The 20,841-nt window shown below is 35.9% G+C and overlaps 1 protein-coding gene across 12 annotated transcripts in view; it reads left to right on the top strand.

Annotated features, from left to right (window-relative positions):
* The window catches only part of LOC135275608 (centrosome-associated protein ALMS1-like), a 271,819-nt gene that overhangs the window by 135,918 nt on the left and 115,060 nt on the right, over positions 1–20,841 (top strand). For all 12 annotated transcript variants that reach the window (XR_010343217.1, XR_010343218.1, XR_010343219.1 and 9 more), the window contains 2 exons: positions 836–1,006; positions 10,445–10,579. Coding sequence is in view for 8 of the 12 variants with exons in the window: in XM_064377819.1 (XP_064233889.1) it covers positions 836–1,006; positions 10,445–10,579 (306 nt within the window). In the remaining 4 variants the exon portion in view is untranslated. The remainder of the gene's footprint in view (positions 1–835; positions 1,007–10,444; positions 10,580–20,841) is intronic.

Here is a 20,841-nt window from a genome sequence, read left to right as displayed (position 1 = left end):
GGAAATACAGGATCTTAGGGGAAAAAAAATCGTTTTATAGAAGATAATTCTGTAATTAGTATAAACCTTTATATGTCTAGAAATGTTCTTTTGACTGTTAGATGTGGCATGGATTAATTTATTTTATCAAGGAATGTAGGAATGTTGAAATATATTCTAAAAGAAAATTAAATACTTTCAAATCTTTTACTTATCATCTATCATTTTCCTTTCAGTGTTTTGTCTTTTGTATTTTGTCAGATTAATCTTCTGGAAACATAGCTAATTATATTATTCTTTTATTTAAAAATCTTCCATTGTGTTGCATTTCATATACAATAAAATTTATACTCTTCAACTTGGGATCCCATGTACTGCTGAATTTATTACAAACAATTATTTTTTAATATCTCCTACCACTCTCCTTAATGTATTCTGTAATCCAGCCTGATTATATAGTGTCCACTATTCTTAAATACTTCTTGTCTTTGCTTATGCTGTAACTTCTGCCCAAAATGCCTTTCTTCCTTCCTCTCCACATCAAAAAACTTTTTTTCCAAGGTACAATTCATTTTCTCCTACCTCCAAAACTGTAGTGAGCTGGAAATATTCTCTCTCCTGAACCGATTCTCCATTTTACGTCTTCTCTTATGTCATTTGCATCTCTGCCTTGTTTTATTAGAATTTATGTTACATAGCTTACAACTTCAGTTTTGACTGACATTTCCTTCTGATTATCCTACCCATTGTAGTGCTTTTTTCATAGAATTGGTCTAAAAGGCAAATTTTAAAAAAGTCTTTCTCAATATCATGTCCATATTTGTGTTAATTATATTACTTTCCCATTCTTCTGTAGGATCCAATGATGCCGTTGCTCCAGACTTCCCAGCACAGGTGCTAGGCACGAGAGATGATGACGTCTCAGCCACTGTTAACATTAGACATAAGGAAGGAATCTACAGTAAGAGGGTAGTGACTAAGGCATCCTTGCCAGTTGGGGGAAAACCCTTGCGAAGTGATAATGCAGGTAACTGGATTGGCTTTGTATATTTTGTGGCTCTTTCTCCTCTTTTCATCCTAAATGAGAATATTTTCCAGTCTTTATCCTTTTTTTCTGTTTCGTTATACAAGCTTTTCTCCTTGCTATTATGTTGATCATATACAAGAAGGTAAAATTTCATAAAATCTTCTGTTATGCTTCAGAGATTTTTGGAAACTATAAACTTCATTTTCACAATGGGGAATAAAATATGATATAACTTTTTAAATGAAGTAATATCCAACCAAGTATGTTTTTGAGACTAAGATCCATAGAAATCTTGATTAAATTGCTACATTGGTTTATCGCTGTCAGATATTACAAACTAATTAATGTCTCATAGGCTGGATTCTGTAGGGAGATATGTAGCTCACATGATTTAAAAAACAATTTTTTTTTTTTTTAGAGACAGGGTCTCACTCTATCACCCAGGCTGGAGTGCAATGATGCAGTTATAGCTCACTGCAGCTTTGAACTCCTGGGCTCAGGTGATCCTCCCACCTCAGCCTCCTGAGTAGCTGGGGCCATAGGCACACACCATCATGCCTGGCTGATATTTTTTATTTTTTTATAGTGATGGGGACCCTGCTAAGTTGCCTGGGCTGGCTTGAACTCCTGGCCTCAAGCTATCCTCCCACCTTAGCCTCTCAAAGTGCTGGGATTACAGGCATGAAGCACCACACCCAGCTCCAAGTTGTTTTAAAATTTTTTAAATTTTCTGCCAACTTTTAAAATTAAGATTTTTGATTTCCCTTTAAAAATCAGAAAATCTGGTTGCCCTTTGGCTCGCATTCATTCATGGCGGTAATCAGCTGCAGCTGAGCCATGGCTGTCTCCCTGGAGGCAGGATATCCATTCTCCTGTTTGCTCTCATCCCCACAGCTGAGACCCAGTTGGCTTCATTCATCCACCTTATCTTTCTGGTCACTGTGGGTGTTTCAGTTTCAATCTTATATATAACCGCCACTGTTTTGTTTTTTTTTTTAAGACAGAGTTTCGCTCTTGTTACCTGGGCTGGAGTGCAACAGTGTGATCTCGGCTCACTGCAATCTCTGCCTCCTGGGTTCAAGCAATTCTGCCTCAGCCTCTCGAGTATCTGGGATTACAAGTGCCCGCCACCATACCTGGCTAATTTTATGTATTTTTAGTAGAGACAAGAGTTTCACCATTTTGTCGAGGCTGGTCTTGAACTCCTGACCTCAGGTGATCGACCCGCCTCCGCCTCCCAAAGTGCTGGGATTACAGGCATGAGCCACTGTGCCTGGCCCCTACTGTTTTATAAAAGCTCTTTTTCTTCTGCACCCCTGATACTATACTTTTGTAGCTGATAATATTTATTAAATGAAAACTCCAGTAGCCACTGAAAATTCTGTATGTATAATTGCGTTTGTTTGTTACATTTATCCTTTTTTATTCCTGTGTATAACTATTAGGTGCTGCTGATCCTAGGGCAGTTTTTTAAACATAGGGAGGCTCTAGACCATAGAACATAGTGTTAATGACGTCATGTGATAGCATTAATGCCTTTGTGAGGAAAATTAATGAGGTCTGCTTGTGAAAGCACACATTCATTTCTTTAGATAATTTTTGTTCTACTTCAAAACATGGTGAAGTCTTTTTATAAATGCCTTTTGAAATAAGACAAGAGAAGCATATCTGCCAGCTAACATTGAGACTGCCAAGTAAATAAAAAAATAATTTTACAAAGTATAGTTCATAATTGAAAACTCTTATGCACCAGGGGATCCCTTACGTGTTTTCCACTGTCCATATGCAAGTGGCAATTTGGTTGAAAGAGATAACCCTAAGATCCCACTATCAGATACTTCAGGTGAGGGTAGATGTGGAACAAGTCTCAGAAAATGAAGTGAACTCCATCAGAAGTCTGCACAAAGAAATCACTAACTTTACCTCACTCCCAGACTTCATTTCATAAGGATGATATGTTTGAAATAAAGTCAGGCTCAGTTATCTGAGGACCCCTAGAATCCCCCATCTGTTGATCTATTTCCAGAGTTTGCATCCTAAAGAAAAGCCCTCCTCCTGGCTTATTCCTTAGTGCCATTTCACCTTGGGAGAAGCCGAGCCTTAGAACCTCTCGCCTTAGAGCATCAAAGAAGGATAGAGGAGAGAATACCTGCCTGGAAACTGAACAGTGACCTATGCGTTAGCTAAATGAGCTCATAAAATACCGTATCATAAATTCTCAGTGGAAGGGGTGGAATGTAAAAGTGAGAAAAATCTCTTCAAAAATAGAACATAAAGAGAAGGGAAATGATTTTTTTAAATTCAAGATTGTCCCAAGGTTCAACATCCAAAGCAGGCATTTTATAAAGACAATAGAGAAGGCCAAAGTGAAAGAATCAAAGGACTAGTATGGGAATAAATTTCGGAATTAAAAGATACGAGTTTTCATACCAAAAGGGACGATCATATACATAAAAATACACACCAAGGCACATGACCTTGACATTTTAAAATTGATTTGGAAAGAGATTCTAACAGCTTCGAAAAAGAAAACATAGGTTCCATATAAAGAAGTGGAAATGAGACGAGCATCAAACTTCTCAAAAGTAATAAACGAAGTTAGAAACCAAAGGAATAATACCTTAGAATTCTGGAAGAAAATTATTTCACTAAAACAGGGGAGTTTAAGTTGAAAAAAAAAAACAAACATGGGATTAAGGAAATGGTTGGGGACAACACAGGAAACAGTAAACGAATTCTCACTGTGACAGTGGTACAGAAGGCCTAGAACCCATTCAGATTGAACCCCACAAGGAAAAAGCCAAATTGATAGGATATGTTATGTGATTGACTGTACTTAGAGGAGATATTCAGTTCTATTTGCAACTATAAGGACAAAGTAGTGATTGTCACATAGAAACTCAAACAACACAAAAACAAAGCAGTTATTAACTCTTCAGGAAAAGCAGAAGTTTGTAATAGAAAATAAATGTAATTCCATTATACTAGCTGGCTTAGCTGTGAACAATAATTATATAACACAATCATATGTAAATGCTAAATATCGATTTAATTGAATATTGATTTAATCACCATGACCATTATTTATGTGACATATGAACGCTGAACGTTAATATAGGGCTAAAACTTTTCAGAGGATAGGATGAGAGGATATGTATGGGTAGGAGGGTTTTGTAATGAGATAAATCCACAATTGATCTTAGTATATAGTATAAGAATAAATCTCAGAACTGAAAGGTATGAGATTATAATTGATGTTAAGAAGGAAATCAATAGATAATTTCTGGAACTTAAAATGATATGGTAATATAAAGCATGTTACTAGGAAATAAGGATATTGATCCTGGAATAAATGGCTAAAGGAGTTGAAAACAGTAGCCTTTAGAAATTGGGGATCTGGAGTGGGTGGGATAGGGAACTGCTGACTTTTCTTATAAGCCTCATGAAACTTTTCTTACAAGCCCTTTAAAACATAGATATTGTTATTTTGATTAAATCAGAATTTATATTGTCCTTCACCTCAAAAAAGTAAGTAAAAAGAAAAAGGGCCGGGCGCGGTGGCTCACACCTATAATCCCAGCACTTTGGGAGGCCGAGGCGAGTGGATCACTAGGTCAAGAGTTCGAGACCATCCTGGTCAACATGGTGAAACCCCGTCTCTACTAAAAATACAATAATTTGTTGGGCATGGTGGCGCAGCCTGTAGTCCCAGCTACTCGGGAGGCTGAGGTAGGAGAATTGCTTGAACCCAGGAGGCGGAGGTCGCGGTGAGCCGAGATCGCGCCATTGCACTCCAGCCTGGGTATTAAGAGCGAAACTCCGTCTCAAAAAAAAAAAGAAAAAGAAAAAGAAAAAATATATTTGGCAAATACCGACTAAAGAAAAGCTGGTGAATAGCGTTAATATAGACAAAATAGAATTCCAGGACAAAAAAATATTAAAGGTAGATACAAAAGTTTATTTCATAGTAATAAAAGGGTCAAATGTGCCAGGAAAGATAAAATTGTGAGCTTATATGTATATCCTCAAACTTACATTCAGGAAAAATTACAGGAATGTATAGGTAAATTCAACAATACATTTCAGAAATGTGAAAGATCAGGAAATAGAGAAAGTATCTGAATAATGTAACTAAAAGGTTGACTTACAATATTATGAGAATTTTGCATTTTTAAAAGAACACAGAACATTTGATAAATTTGTTGGTTTCAGAGAACTGATGTTCAAACAGACCAGCTTCACTGACCATACTCTAGCTAAATTAGAACTCAACAATAAAAATATGGAATAATGAAATAAAAGAAAAATCTGTTTATAACAGATTGAATGATGTTCTCCCAAAATTCATGTCCATGGGACTTCAGAATGTGAGCTTATTTAGAAATAGGGTCTTTGTAGATATCATTAGATAAGGATCTCAAGATTAAATCATTTGGATTTAAGATGAGCCCTAAATCTAGTAACTATTGTCCTTATAAAAAGAGGAGAGAAGACCATTGAGGACAGAGGCAGAAATTGAAGTTATGCTGCCACAAGCCAGAGAATGCCAGGAGCCATTAGAAGCTGGGAGAGACAAGGAAGAATTCCCACCTGAAGCCTTCTCAGGGAGTGTGGCCCAGCCGACACCGTGATTACAGACTTTTAGCCTGTAGCTGTCAAAGATTATATTTCTTTGGTCTAAGCTGCCCAGTATATAGTAATTTGTTATGACAGCCCTAGGAAACTAATACACCATTCATCTATTTGAAAATTTTTAAATGTAATTTTAAATAACTCAGAAGTTAAAGAGATAAATCATAATGGAGATTGCAGTGTATTTAGAACTGAAGGATAACAAAATTTTAATTACCAAATTTTTTGGAAGAGAGCCAAAGTGGTATTTAGGGGTCAAGTTACACACTTAAATACGTATATTAAAAATAAGAAAAATCCCATCAAAATCCCAGCAGGTTATTTTTTTTATCAGAAACCAACAAGCTTATTCTAAAATTGATAAGGAAATACAGAATGCCAAGAATAGCCAAGGCAATCTTAAAAAGAACAAATCTAAAGGATTTGCACTGTGAGGTATCAAAACTTATTATAAAGCTGTAGTAATTAAGACAGTGTGATATTGGCACAAGGATGAACAAACTGACCATAAAGCAAAATATTCCACAAACAAATTCACATATATATGGATACCTGATTTGTGTTCAAGGTACTACTTAATATGATGGGGTAAGAATTGTTTTGGGAGTAAAATGTGCAGGATAAGTTAGATATTCATACTGAAAAAAAAAATTGACTCCCTCACATTATAAAAATCTATTCAAAATGGATTGTAGATCTAAATATAAAAGGGCGTAGATAGATGAATGATTGATAGATCTATCAGAAAATGGAGGAGTATTAATCTGGTGATAGGAAAAGACTTATTAAACTGGATTTCCCCTGCGCCCCCCCGCCGAAAGAAGAACCCACAAAGGAAAATATTGACAAATATGGCACATTAAAATGAGAAATTCAAGAGTCTCTCTGAACCTATTCTGGTTTGGGGAGCTACCTAATAATTAAAAATATATCAAATAAATGTTTAAAAATATTTATAAACAATACCAAATTAGATAGTAAAATGCAAGCCACAGAGCGAGGGAAATATTTGTGATACATGTATCCCACAAAAGACATATCCAGAATATAAAAAAGAATGCCTACAAATCAATATGAAAAAGGTATTCAGACCAATAGAAAAATGGGCAAAAGACTTGAATAGATACTTTACAAAAGAGAATATCTAACAGCCAATTAACATGTGCAAAATATTTCACTTCATTAATCATCAGGGAAATGTAAATTAAAACCACAGTAAGATAGCTCCATATACCTACTATTAGGATGGTTGAAATGAAAAAGACAATACCGTATTGGTAAGAATGTAGTAGAACAGGCAGAACTGATTCACTGCTGGTGAGAGTGTGGATTGGTCTAATAACTTTGGAAAGCGGTTTGGCATTATCTACTAAGGTCCACAAAAGCAGAACCTATGACATAGCTGTTCTGTTCCTAACTCTATACTCCACAGAAAGGGTGCATGCAACCACCAAGAGAAACATACGCAAATATTCTTCACAACAGTATTTGTAATAGCTCCAAAGTGGAAACTACCCAAATGCCAAGTATTTATCCAGTAGAATGGATAAATTGTGGCATACTAACATTATTGAATATTAATTAGCAAGAGAGAATGAGTGAAGGCAAATATATGTAACAGCACTTTAACGAATCTTGCAAACAACTTGAGAGAAGAAAGCAAGACACAGAAAAGTATGTGGTATATTATTCCATTTATAAAAAGTTCAAGAATATTCAATACTGATTTGCTGTATTTAAAATCAGGTGTTACCCTCAGCATAGGGGAGATGGAAGGACGAATGAGAGGAGCATGTAGGTTTCTGGCCAGATTTTATTTCTTAACCTGGGTAAGGTTATATACACTTGCGTTTTTTAATTCTCAGAGCTCTATATGTGCACATTTCCCCCCATATTTTCCACTGTGCAGTTAAAAAGATCTTTTAAAAACAATATGGTACTTAGAAATGAATCTAAAAGGGTGTGTAAGATAAACAATATGGTACTTACAAATGAACCTAAAAGGGCATGCAAAACTATATTAAGAGAAAATTATAAAACTACATTGAAATATATTAAGGAAGACCTAAATAGTTGTAAAATTATACAATTGTAATAATAAAGATGTCACCAAATTAATTTCTAAATTAAATGCATTGTTACTCAGAATTTCAGTGGAATGTTTCATGGAACTTACAGGCTGATTCTAAAATATTTATGAAAAATCAGTGAAAGTATATTTAAGGAATAAGGTAAGGGATCTTGCCATACCAGACATCAAGACTTATTACATGTGCAGCTTATTTAAGACATCATTTGCAAATGAATAAACAGAAAGAAAAATGAAACAGAATGGTGACCCAGAAACACATCTATGAATGTGGAAGCTTAACATATACAGAGATGGCATAACAATCTGGAGAAAAGATGAAGAGGAACTACTCAATAGGGTTTAAACCAATGAATATATATCTGGAAAAAGTGAAATCAGATAAGTCACTGCTGTACACTAAACAAAAATATATAGTGTTCCAGGCATATTAAAAGTAAATAAGATAACCAAATTTTTAGAATTTAGATGGTCTGTCCTTATGACCATGTGATGATTAAAGATTTCTTAAACAGGATACACAAAGCACCAACCCTAAAGGAAAAATATAGTAAATGTGCCATTATTAAAATGAAAATTTTTTGCATAAGCAACATCAAACAATTAAAAGACAAGAAACAGACTGGGAGAAGATATTGATGAAGCATGCCACCTGCAAAAACATTTTACAGGAATGTTCGTGGCAGTGCTTTTCAAAATAGGAAATAGCCTTAAGTTGATCAATGTATTCATATATATTAAAACAATAGAATAATACATAACATTGAGAATCAAAGACACATATATTAATTGACTAAATCTGAAAATCATAATATTGAGTGAAAAAAAGCATGTTGTGTAAAGATACAGGCAGTATTGTATCCTTTACATAAGGTTTAAAGACTTGCAAAAGAATGCTGTATGTTGTTGATTAATATATGCAATGTAGTAAAGAATTACAAAATAACCTTGATATTGATAAACTCTAAATTTGGTATAAAGGCTGCTACTGAAGGGCCGGGCGTGGTGGCTCACGCCTGTAATTCCAGCACTTGGGGAGGCCGAGGCGGGTGGATCACAAGGTCAGGAGTTCTATACCAGCCTGACCAACGTGGTGAAACCCCGTCTCTACTAAAAAGACAAAAATTAGCTAGGCATGGTGGCGTGCGCCTGTAATCCTAGCTGCTTGAGGCTGAGGCAGGAGAATCTCTTGAACTCAGGAGGTGGAGTTTGCAGTGAGGGGAGGTCATGCCACTGCACTCCAGCCTGGGCAACAGGAGAAGAAAAGATTGCTACTGAAAAGTGAGAATGGCATCACTGGGAACACCTTACACAAAGAACATTATATTTGTAATATTTTGTTTCTTAAGCTCTATGGTAAATACTTTGGTGTTCATTATGTTGCCTATACTTTAGGTATGCCTGAAATAGTTTAGTGATCTAAAAATTTCAGAAGACATTTAGATAAAAGAGATTAGGAGGATTGAAGTAATAGAAATAAGAAAAATGTATAGATTTAAAAGTTGTAGCAAGAGATGACTGGTTCTTTGCATTTTTAGCAATCTCTATTGCTTTTCTGATTTCTTTGTTGAAAAATATACTTACAGATAAAAAATGTAAGATGATCAAGAAAAACAAAGCAAAGAGAAATAGTATTAGACAAGCTTAAAAGGCTATAACTACATGGGATTTTAAAAAATCATATGAGAATGCTGTGTATAAAATCTAGATGATAGGCCAAGTGCAGTGGCTCACGCCTATAATCCCAGCACTTTGGGAGGCTGAGGCGGGTGGATCACCTGAGGTTGGGAGTTCAAGATCAGCCTGACCAACATAGAGAAACCCCATCTCTACTAAAAATACAAAATTAGCCAGGCGTGGTGGCACATGCCTGTAATCCCAGCTACTTGGGAGGCTGAGGCAGAAGAATCGCTTGAACCCAAGAGGCTGAGGTTGCAGGAAGTGGAGATTGCGCCATTGCACTCCAGCCTGGGCAACAAGAGTGAAACTTCATCTAAAAAAAAATTAGATGATAAAAATGCTTTTCTTGGATTATATGAAATATAAAAATTGACTCCATAAATGGTAAAAACTTTGAATAGGCCAAAGAACTTGAAAGCATTGTTCAGATCTTTTTTCCTTTGAAAAAGCATATCTGATCTTTCCTTTTTTTTTTTAATTTGCTGTTGCATCAAACCATCAAGGAACAAATTTTATTTAGAATGTTACTTTATTTTATTTTATTTTATTTCATTTCATTTCATTTTTTTGAGACGGAGTCTCGCTTTGTCACCCAGGCTAGAGTGCTGTGGCACAATCTCAGCTCACTGCAACCTCTGCCTCCTGGGTTCAAGCAATTCTCCTTCCTCAGCCTCCTGAGTAGCTAGGACTACAGGCATGCACCACCACGCTGGCTAACAGAGACGTTCACCATGTTGAACAGGCTTGTCTTGAACTCCTGACCTCAAGTGATCCACCTGCCTCAGCCTCCTGAAGTGCTGGGATTACGGGCATGGGCCACTGCGCCCAGCCTTAGAATGTTATTTTATTTAAACTCTTGTTGTACGCAGTAAAATACGAAAAATTTTTCAATTCATGTCACAGTTTTTACACGGTGGAGCCTAAGACCTAATATATAAATGGATGGAGGGTTTTGCTTGTAGTTTTGGGGGAGGATTACTTGTCTATTGTGTTTATTATCTTTCCTTCTCTGAGATCAGATGATGTTGTTATTCCAGATGCCTCAGTTCAAGTGCTAATCACTGGGGATGAGAACCTCTCAGACAAAAAACCGAAAGAGAGCCACAGTACGAGTGCTGTGACTGAGGCTGCCCAGGCTAAAGAAAAAGAACCCTTGCAGAAAGATACTGCAGGTAGCTAAACTGGATTGTCTGCATATTATTTTCTTCTCGTCTTCTAAAATGAGGCTATTCCCTTAAGAACAGAAACAGAAATATGTTCTCTATTTTTTTCTTGCTGTCTTCAGCTCTCTTCTATCTCACTTATATATGAAATAGTTAAGGTATTTTTAGCTACATTTTTTAATATACTTTGGCAGGTAAAATTGACATATTTAAAGCTCTTTGAGCTATTTCTGGAGATCTTTTGGATATAGTAAACAAATTAATCTCATTACCAGAAATTCATTTAATGGTCCATTTAACCTCTGCCGATAAAAATCTCTCAGTTCTGAGATCCAGACCCTCTAATACCATTTTTGTATATAATCCTTTATTCTTTAGGAATTCAGCTTGTTTACTTCCTACCTATCAGTTACTTTACTTCAGAGGGATTATGCTCATTTAAATGCCCCTAATAGTGTATTTAAGTTAGGATTGGTTTTGACTCTGAGAGGAAAACAAAAGCGAAATAACATTGGCTTAAAGAAGACAGAAACTATTTCTCTTTTTTGTAAAAATCCAGAGGTTAGCATCCAGAGTTGACGTGGTACTCCAGAGTTTCAGAACAAAGCTGTTGCTCTCTTGTTACTCTAACATTTTTGGCCTCCATTCTTAAACTGTATCCATCAGCCCGTATTGCAACCAGCAGGAAGAAAGGAAAAGAAAAAGCACATTTCTTCCTTTAAGGATACTTCTGAGAAGCCATATGTATCATTCCTTTGCATTCTATTGGCCAGACTTAGGCACATGGTCACATGTGCCAGGGAAGCTGGGAAATTGAGTCTTTATTCTAGCAACAATGTGCCCGGCTAAAGTTAGTGTTCTGTTTTGAGGAAAAGGAAGGTGGATATTAGAGGACAGATAGTATTTACAGTTTCTGCCCCAATTGTAAACTAAAACATTTTAGAACATAATTAGCTGCTTCTCTTCTTTAGGTATTACTTGTTTAAAAAGGTTAAGGTGGGGGGTGCATTACTTGAGGTTAGAAGTTCGAGACCAGCCTGACCAACATGGTGAAACCCCATCTCTACTAAAAATACAAAAATTAGCCAGGTATGGTGCTGCACGCCTGCAATCCCAGCTACTGGCATGGCTGAGGAAGGAGAATTGCCCAGCCTGGGCAACAGGGTAAGACTTCATCTCAAAAAAAAAAAGAAAAAAAAAAAAAAGAAGCAGCAGCAAGCTGAATTCCTTAAGTATAAAGGGCTTTATAGAACAACAGGATTAGATAATCATCATCATCTCAGGGCACTTTGTTAAGAGTAAAGGTCAAATAAGTTGAAACAGTTGTTTACTTCTGATAATGGAAATTAATTTTATACATAACATTTGCACAATTCTCCCCAAGTATATCAAAGTACACTGAAAATATGATTTACTGCTTTTTATTTAAGTGTTTCATACCTAGAACTGCAGACTTTTTAAAATTAAACATGTAAAAATTCAAATAATGCAGAAGAATTTAATATGAAAAGGTCTCTGTTATCTCTGAACCTTCTAGTTCCACTTTCTGACAACCAATATTAAACAAGTTTTCTCATAGAAAAATTCCTGCCAAGTAGAGTAAAACTACTTGTTCAAAGCAAGATTTTATGAATCTACAAATATTTTGTATTAAAATGATTTACTTTACCATAATTTAAAAAATATTTAGGTTATTTCCAATTGTTTATTCTTCCAAAGCATGCTGCAGTGAACATTTGTTTGTGCGTGTATGTATAATTTTATTTTATTTTACTTTTCTGGGTACAACTTTATCTGTGTACCTGTAATTCCCTTAAGTGGAAGTCTGGGTGAAAAGAGAACATTTATTTCAACATTAGTTAGATATTGTCCAATTGCCCCACATCTTAAAAACGTTGCAACAAATTTGCACTTCTAACAATAGTCTTATAAGAGTACATGAATGTTTCCCCATGTACTCAACAATACTAAGGACAATCACATCTTTTCATCTGGGCTATTTTGACAGGTAAAACAAAATTTGTGTCTTAGTACATTCTTTATTAAGAGTTGAGTATTTCTTCATATCTTTAATGGCCATTTGCATTTCTTTTACTATAAACTTTCTGTTCAGGTCCTTTGACTGTTTTCCTTTTAGGTTGTCATTGATTTGTAAAAAGCTCTTTGTATAGTAAGAAAAAATCAGCCCCTTTTCTCAGTTTCTTGATTTCTTAAAATTGTTTTCCCATTTTCCATTTATAAATTGACTCTGCGTTATATTTTCTACCGTAAAGATACTTTAATTTTAATATATACATTTATCAAATCCTTGGCTTTATGACTCCAAGATTTTGTCAGACCTTGAAAGCCTGCTCCCGCTTAATTTTATTAGAAAAATCAGATGACCATGACTTCATACAGAACTTTTATGATCTCTCTTTTTTATACTTGGATTTTGGTGACAAGAGTAAAGTAGGGCTACAACTTAAAATTGTCACCATACTCCAAATGGCTAGCAAAGCATCTTGGCATTATTTGTTGAATAATCCTTCTTTATCTTTTAGTAAGAGTGTAGCCCACTGGAGGCCTACTTTATATGGAAGTTTCCTTGAAGATTTTTCATTATGGGTGGGCCATAAGTTTCATGTTTTGTCCCTGACTTAATGGTCCCATTTGTATGAAAGTCCAGAACAGGGAAATATACCGAGACAAAAAGTGGATCAGCATTTGCTTAAGTCTCAGGGTTTCTTTTCCGAAGTGATGAAAATATTCTAAAATTGATTATGGTGATGGTTGATTGCACTTAGCTATGAAAATAGTAAAAATCATTGAATTACATATTTTAATTTAGTTTTATGTTGTTTGAGATGGAGTCTTGCTGTGTCCCCCAGGCTGAAGTACAGTGGCACGATCTTGGTTCACTGCAACCTTCACCTCCTGGGTTCAGGAGATTCTCGTGCTTCAGTCTCCAGAGTAGCTATTTTTTTTTTTTTTTTTTTTTTTTTTTTTTTTTTTTTTTTTTTTTTTATTGCATTTTAGGTTTTGGGGTACATGTGAAAAACGTGCAAGGTTGTTGCTTAGGTGCATACGTGGCAGTGTGATTTGCTGCCTTCCTCCCCTTCACCCATATCTGGCATTTCTCCCCATGCTATCCCTCCCCAATTCCCCACCCCCCCGCTGTCCCCCCCACTCCCCCACAACAGACCCCCATGTATAGTGCTCCCCTCCCTGTGTCCATGTGTTCTCCTTGTTCAACACCCGCCTATGAGTGAGAACATGTGGTGTTTGATTTTGTGTTCTTGTGTCAGTTTGCTGAGAATGATGGTTTCCAGATTCATCCATGTCCCTACAAAGGACGCGAACTCCTCGTTTTTAATGGCTGCATAATATTCCATGGTGTATATGTGCCACATTTTTCCTGTCCAGTCTATCATCGATGGGCATTTGGGTTGGTTCCAGGTCTTTGCTATTGTAAACTGTGCTGCAATGAACATTCGTGTGCATGTGTCCTTATAGTAGAACGATTTATAATCCTTTGGATATATGCCCAGTAATGGGATTGCTGGGTCAAATGGAATTTCTATTTCTAGATCCTTGAGGAATCGCCACACTGTTTTCCACAATGGTTGAACTAATTTACACTCCCACCAACAGTGTAAAAGTGTTCCTATTTCTCCACATCCTCTCCAGCATCTGTTGTCTCCAGATTTTTTAATGATTGCCATTCTAACTGGTGTGAGATGGTATCTCAATGTAGTTTTGATTTGCATTTCTCTAAAGACCACAGTGCAATCAAGTTAGAACTCAGAATTCAGAAACCAACCCAGAACCGCACAGCCTCATGGAAAATGAACAACTTTCTCCTGAATGTTGACTGGATAAACAATGAAATGAAGGCAGAAATAAAGACGTTCTTCGAAACCAACGAGAATGAAGACACCACATACCAGAATCTCTGGGACACATTTAAAGCAGTCTCTAGAGGAAAATATATAGCAATAAGTGCCCACATGAGAAGAAAGGAGAGATCTAAAATTGACACCCTATCGTCAAAATTGAAAGAGCTAGAGGAGCAAGATCAAAAAAACTCAAAACCTAGCAGAAGACAAGAAATAACTAAGATCAAAGCAGAATTGAAGGAGATAGAGACACGAAAAACCCTTCAAAAAATCAATAAATCCAGGAGCTGGTTTTTTGAAAAGATCAACAAAATAGACAGACCACTAGCCAGACTAATAAAAAAGAAAAGAGAGAATAACCAAATAGATGCAATAAAAAATGACAAAGGGGATATCACCACAGATTCCACAGAAATTCAAACCATCATCAGAGATTATTACAAACAACTCTATGCACATAAATTAGAAAACCTGGAGGAAATGGATAAATTCCTGGACAGCTGCCTCCTGCCAAGCCTAAACCAGGAAGAAGTCGAAACCCTGAATAGACCAATAACAAGGTCTGAAGTCGAGGCAGCAATTAAGAGCCTACCACCCAAAAAAAGCCCAGGCCCAGATGGGTTCACAGCCGAATTCTACCAGACATACAAAGAGGAACTGGTACCATTCCTACTGAAACTATTCCAAATAATCCAAAAAGAGGGAATCCTTCCCAAATCATTTTATGAGACCAACATCATCCTAATACCAAAACCTGGCAGAGACTCAACAAGAAAAGAAAACTACAGGCCAATATCCATGATGAACATAGATGCAAAAATCTTCAATAAAATAATGGCAAGCCGATTACAACAGCACATCAAAAAGCTTATCCACCATGATCAAGTAGGATTCATCCCGGGGATGCAAGGCTGGTTCAATATACGCAAGTCTATAAATGTAATTCACCACATAAACAGAACCAAAGACAAAAACCACATGATTATCTCAATTGATGCAGAGAAGGCCTTCGACAAAATTCAACAGCCCTTTATGCTAAAAACCCTCAATAAACTAGGTATCGACGGAACGTATCTCAAAATAATAAAAGCTATTTACGACAAACCGACAGCCAATATCATACTGAACGGGCAAAAACTGGAAGCATTCCCTTTGAAATCTGGCACTAGACAAGGATGCCCTCTCTCACCACTCCTATTCAATATAGTACTGGAAGTCCTAGCCAGAGCAATCAGGCAAGAAAAAGAAATAAAGGGTATTCAATTAGGAAGGGAGGAAGTCAAATTGTCTCTATTTGCAGACGACATGATTGTATATCTAGAAGACCCCCTCATCTCAGCCCAAAAGCTCCTGAAACTGATAAGCAACTTCAGCAAAGTCTCAGGATACAAAATCAATGTGCAAAAATCACAAGCGTTCCTATACACCAATAACAGACTTAAAGAGAGCCAAATCAAGAACGAACTGCCATTCACAATCGCTACAAAGAGAATAAAATACCTAGGAATACAACTAACAAGGAATGTAAAGGACCTCTTCAAGGAGAACTACAAATCACTGCTCAACGAAATAAGAGAGGACACAAACAGATGGAGAAACATTCCATGTTCATGGTTAGGAAGAATTAATATCGTGAAAATGGCCATACTGCCCAAAGTAATATACAGATTCAATGCTATCCCCATCAAGCTACCAATGACCTTCTTCGCAGAACTGGAAAAAACCACCTTAAACTTCATATGGAACCAAAAGAGAGCCCGCATAGCCAAGTCAATTCTAAGCAAAAAGAACAAAGCAGGAGGCATCACACTACCAGACATCAGAGTAGCTATTTTTTGTATTTTTAGTAGAGAAAGGGTTTCACCATGTTGACCATGCTGGTCTTGAACTCCTGACCTCAAGTGATCTGGCCACCCCGGCCTCACAAAGTGCTGGGATTATAGACATGAGCCACTAAGCCCAGCCTGAATTACATGTTTTAAATGGGTAAATTATATCTGAATAAAGATGTAGGAAAGAAATGTTCTATGGTCATTTGGAAAGGTTTTTTTTTTTTTTAAATTTTTTGAAAAGTTTTTTTTTTTTTAAGTTTTTTAAACCACATAGGCTTACACACTTACACACACACACACAGCCCAACCTCATTACTTGTATTATTCCCAGGCGTTTTTAAACTTCACTTACAAAAAAATTTTCATCTCTATGATCTGTCATAAGCTAATTATGTGTGTTCAAGCTCCCCACCATTATTTTGTACTTGTCCATTTCTCTTTGAAGGTTTCCTAGGGATGTCTGCTTTATTTTTTTCTCCCTATGAGCAAATCCCACCTTCTGGCCCCCCACCCTTTAAGCACCTTTTGCCTCACAATCTATCTGAAGAGTTGTTGTTTTCATATAATTCCATACCTTCATTCTTTTTTAAGGCAACATAAATTTCCTTATTGATTGAGCTCCTGGTTTTCATTTTATGAATTTTTTTATGCTAAGTTATTTGATGTTTAAAGATTTATGCAAAATACCCTCACTGTGAATTGCAAATCAGTACAAAAATATCCCTCTTCAATTCCTGCAAAACTTTTGGTGAGTTTAACCTCATCTATATTAATGTCCCCAAATTTCTTTTTGATATATCTCTAAGTTTCCTTTTTGCTTTCCACTTTCCTCAGTCATTTTACTTTTGATATGTTTGTTATATAGCATGGAACTGAGTTTGTTTTTTAATATAATCCAAGAAGTTTTTTTTTTTAAAATATAGATGAATTTAGTTTACTTATATATAGCCATGTATGCTTTGCCGTCTTTAATTTTATGGCATTTTTTTCCTTTTGTTAAAAATTTACTGTTTTCTTTTTTCCTCCCTTTACCTCCATGTTTACCTCTACTGTTTTTCTAAATATTTTGGATGTTACGGTTTAACTCTTTCAGAGGTAAATTTTATAATTTTCAATACTATACTTTCACATGTATTTTTTGATTTTACAACGTTAAAGCTGAAGTTTGCTCATTTATACCTCCTTTAACCACCCTGTCCTCCGCCTGTCTTCCAGTCTTTTAGCATTTTCTACTTGCTTTTTCTGTATGGATGCCTGCATAATTCTTTTTTTTTTTTTAAGTTCAGTACTATCACAAACATAACTTTCAGTTTCCTAAGACTTAGACCCTTTTAAATTGCAGGTTCAAGCCAGGTATGGTAGCACACGCCTACAGTCCCAGCTACTCTAGAGGCTGAGGTGGGAGGATTACTTGAGCCCAGGAGTTTGAGGCTGCAGTTAGCTACAATCACACCACTGCACCCTAGCCTGGGCAACAAAATGAGACTCCATGTCTAAAAGTACATACATAAATACATAAATTTGTCAGTTCCATTCTTCCTTATATCTTTATTTTTCTATTATCTTCTTTAGAGACAACAAAAGATATCATTGTGTTAAATTTTCACTGTCAGTCCTCAAATTCGATAATTTTTTTCTAATTGCTTTCATCTCTTTCTTCTAATTGGTACTTTTTAAAAATTTCATTTTGTTCTATCCCCTAAATCTCCTTTTTCATTTCATTATTCTATCAATTTTTGTTTCATACACTTCATGTCTTCTAAAATTATTCAAAGTGTAAAACATTTAGAAAAAAATTTCTTGTCTTCTAGAGTATGCTTTTACAGATTATATTTCCATCTTTCTTTTGCAAGCTGTGTCTCCCACACGACCCCCTGCAGAGTTGCAACGTTCTATTTCTTCATCTTATGTATTATTTTTGTATGTGTGGCAAAAAGTATGACATTAAGTTAGCCATCTTAGCCATTTTAAGTGTATAGTTCAGTAGTGTTAAGTATATTCACATTGTTGTGCAATAATCTCTAACTCTTTCACCTTGTAACACTGAAATTTATACCTACTAAATACTAATTCTCTGTCCACCCTCTCACAAACCTTGGCAATCACTATTCTACTTTATGTTCCTATGATTTCAACTACTTTAGATATTTCAAATGCAAGGAACTATATGGTATTTATCTTTTTGTGACTGACATAATTTTGCTTGCTATGATGTTTCTGAGGTTCATCTACCTTGTAGTATGTGATACGATTTCCTTCTTTCTTAGGACTGCACAATATACTATTGTATGTATGTAACATATTTTCTTTATTGACAAATAATTCCCATTTTCTTAATATAATCATCTGTTGACTGACATCTGGGTTGCTTCCATCTTTTGACTATTATAAATAATGTTGCAATAAACATGTGTATACAGGGATCTTTTTGAAGTCCTTCTTTGAATTCTTTAGGTTACATGCCCAGCAGTGAGATTGCTGGATCATGTATTAATTCTTTTTTATTTTTCTGAGGAACCTCCATACTATTTTCCACAATAGCTACACCATTTTGCATTACTACCAACAGTGAACAAGGGTTTCAATTTCCTTGCATCCTCATGAACATTTGCTATTTTCTGTTCTTTTGATAGTGGCCATCCTAATAGGAGTGAGTGATATCTCACTGTGGTTTTGATTTGCATCTCTCTTATAATTAGAGAGATTGGGCATCTTTTTATATTCTTGATATGCCATTTGTATGTCTTCTATTGTCTATTCAAATCCTTTGCTCATTTTAAAATAAGTTATGTCTTTTATTAAATAAGTTGTTTGGGTTTTTGTTACTGAGTTTCATAAGTTCTTTACGTATTCTGAATACTAACCCTTTATCAGATCTATGATTTGCAAATCTTTTTTCCCATTCCGTAGAATGTCTATTCACACTCTTAACTGTTTACTTTGGAATGCATAATGAAGTTTCATTGGTCTATTTTTGCTTTTGTTGCCTGTGTTTTTGGTATCACATCTGAGAAATTATTGCCAAGTTCAATGTCCTGAAGCTTTTCCCTTATGTTTTCTTCTGGGAGTTTTATGGTTTTAAGGTCTTACATGTATGTCACTAACCCTTTTTAACTTTTGTACATGGTGTAAAAGAAAGGGTCCAACTTTATTCTTTTAAATGTGGATACCCAGTTTTCCCAACACCATTTGTTAAAGAAACTATCCTTTCCCCATTGTGTAGTCTTGGTACTATTGTCAAAAAATCATTTTTTTTTTTAAATTTATTTTTTTGAGACAGACTCTCGCACTGTTGCCTGGGCTGGAGTGCAATGGAGTGATCTCAACTCACTGCAACCTCCGCCTCCCGGGTTCAAGTGACTCTCCTGCCTCAGCCTCCCTCCTTACAGGTAGTAGGGATTACAGGTGCCCACCACCACACCTGGCTAATTTTTTGTATTTTTAGTAAAGACAGGGTTTCACTATATTGGCCAGGCTGGTCTCAAACTCCTGACCTTGTGATCCACCCGCCTCGGCCTCCCAAAGTGCTGGGATTACAGGCATAAGCCACTGTGCCTGGCCTTGCTTTATACATTCTTGATGTAAGCAGTTGAACCTGGATTATTTAAATCTATCCAGTATGGGTAGATTAGCTCCTTGACTCATTTTTCTCCTTATCTAGGCTGTTCCATCTTCCACTAAGAGGTAAAGCTTAACAGCCAGGTAGTAATGTCTTGTGTTCTATATGCTTTTATGTCTAAGGGGGCCATAGACAAACATAAATAAATTTAATTTTACTGTAATTTTTTTAAAGTTTGTATTGATGCTCTCATTGTCTTTGCCACAGTCTTCTGGAATGCATTTAAGGTTGTCTCTGTTTGGGGATTGAGACAAGATGCTTCACTTCTAATACTATGAGCCTTAGGTATTTATTTATAATCCTGTTTCTAAGTTGGCCTTCCGAAGTGCTAGGATTATAGGTGTGAGCCATCGTGCCTAGCCTTCAGCTTGCTTATTTTCTACTATTCTCTCTATATTTTACTTCAGTCCCAGGTTGGAAGGACTATTCATTGAAAATACTGATATTAGAAAATAAACATTTTAGAGCAATGTTATCTATTTTCTTATTGTTTTACTTACTGCTTTAATGAATTTTAGATAGCCCTGCAAATTTTTGCTTTATTTATCCTGTTGCCAAGGTATTCTTTCTGAAATACAGCTGTAATTATGTTACTCCCCTGCTCAAAATGGTATACTGGCTCTTCATTTCTTTTAAGGATAAAATTTAAAGTTCTTGGTCTAATGCTCCAGGCCCTGTAGAATTTGTTCCCAAATAACCTTTGCTGCCTTACTTACTTCTGCTTTATAAATTGTAGAAGTCACACATACTGAATATTTACATTCTCCCTAATTGCCTCAGTGCTTTCCTGCTTTTATGCTTTTGCTCATGCTATTTGATGAAGCAGGGGAAAGGCCAGCATGACTGAAGTATAGTTACTGGAAGAGTGGTACAAAACAAGGAAGAAAAGTTATATATACTTGTGCTTCCTGTTAAGGAGTTTGGGTTTTGTTCTCAGTGTAA

This window comes from Aotus nancymaae, unplaced genomic scaffold, assembly GCF_030222135.1.
Source record: "Aotus nancymaae isolate 86718 unplaced genomic scaffold, 86718_ANA_hifiasm-v0.15.2.pri h1tg000017l, whole genome shotgun sequence".
Lineage (NCBI taxonomy): Eukaryota > Metazoa > Chordata > Mammalia > Primates > Aotidae > Aotus > Aotus nancymaae.
Note: the sequence above shows the minus strand (reverse complement) of the source record. Positions and strands in the feature narration are given on the sequence as shown.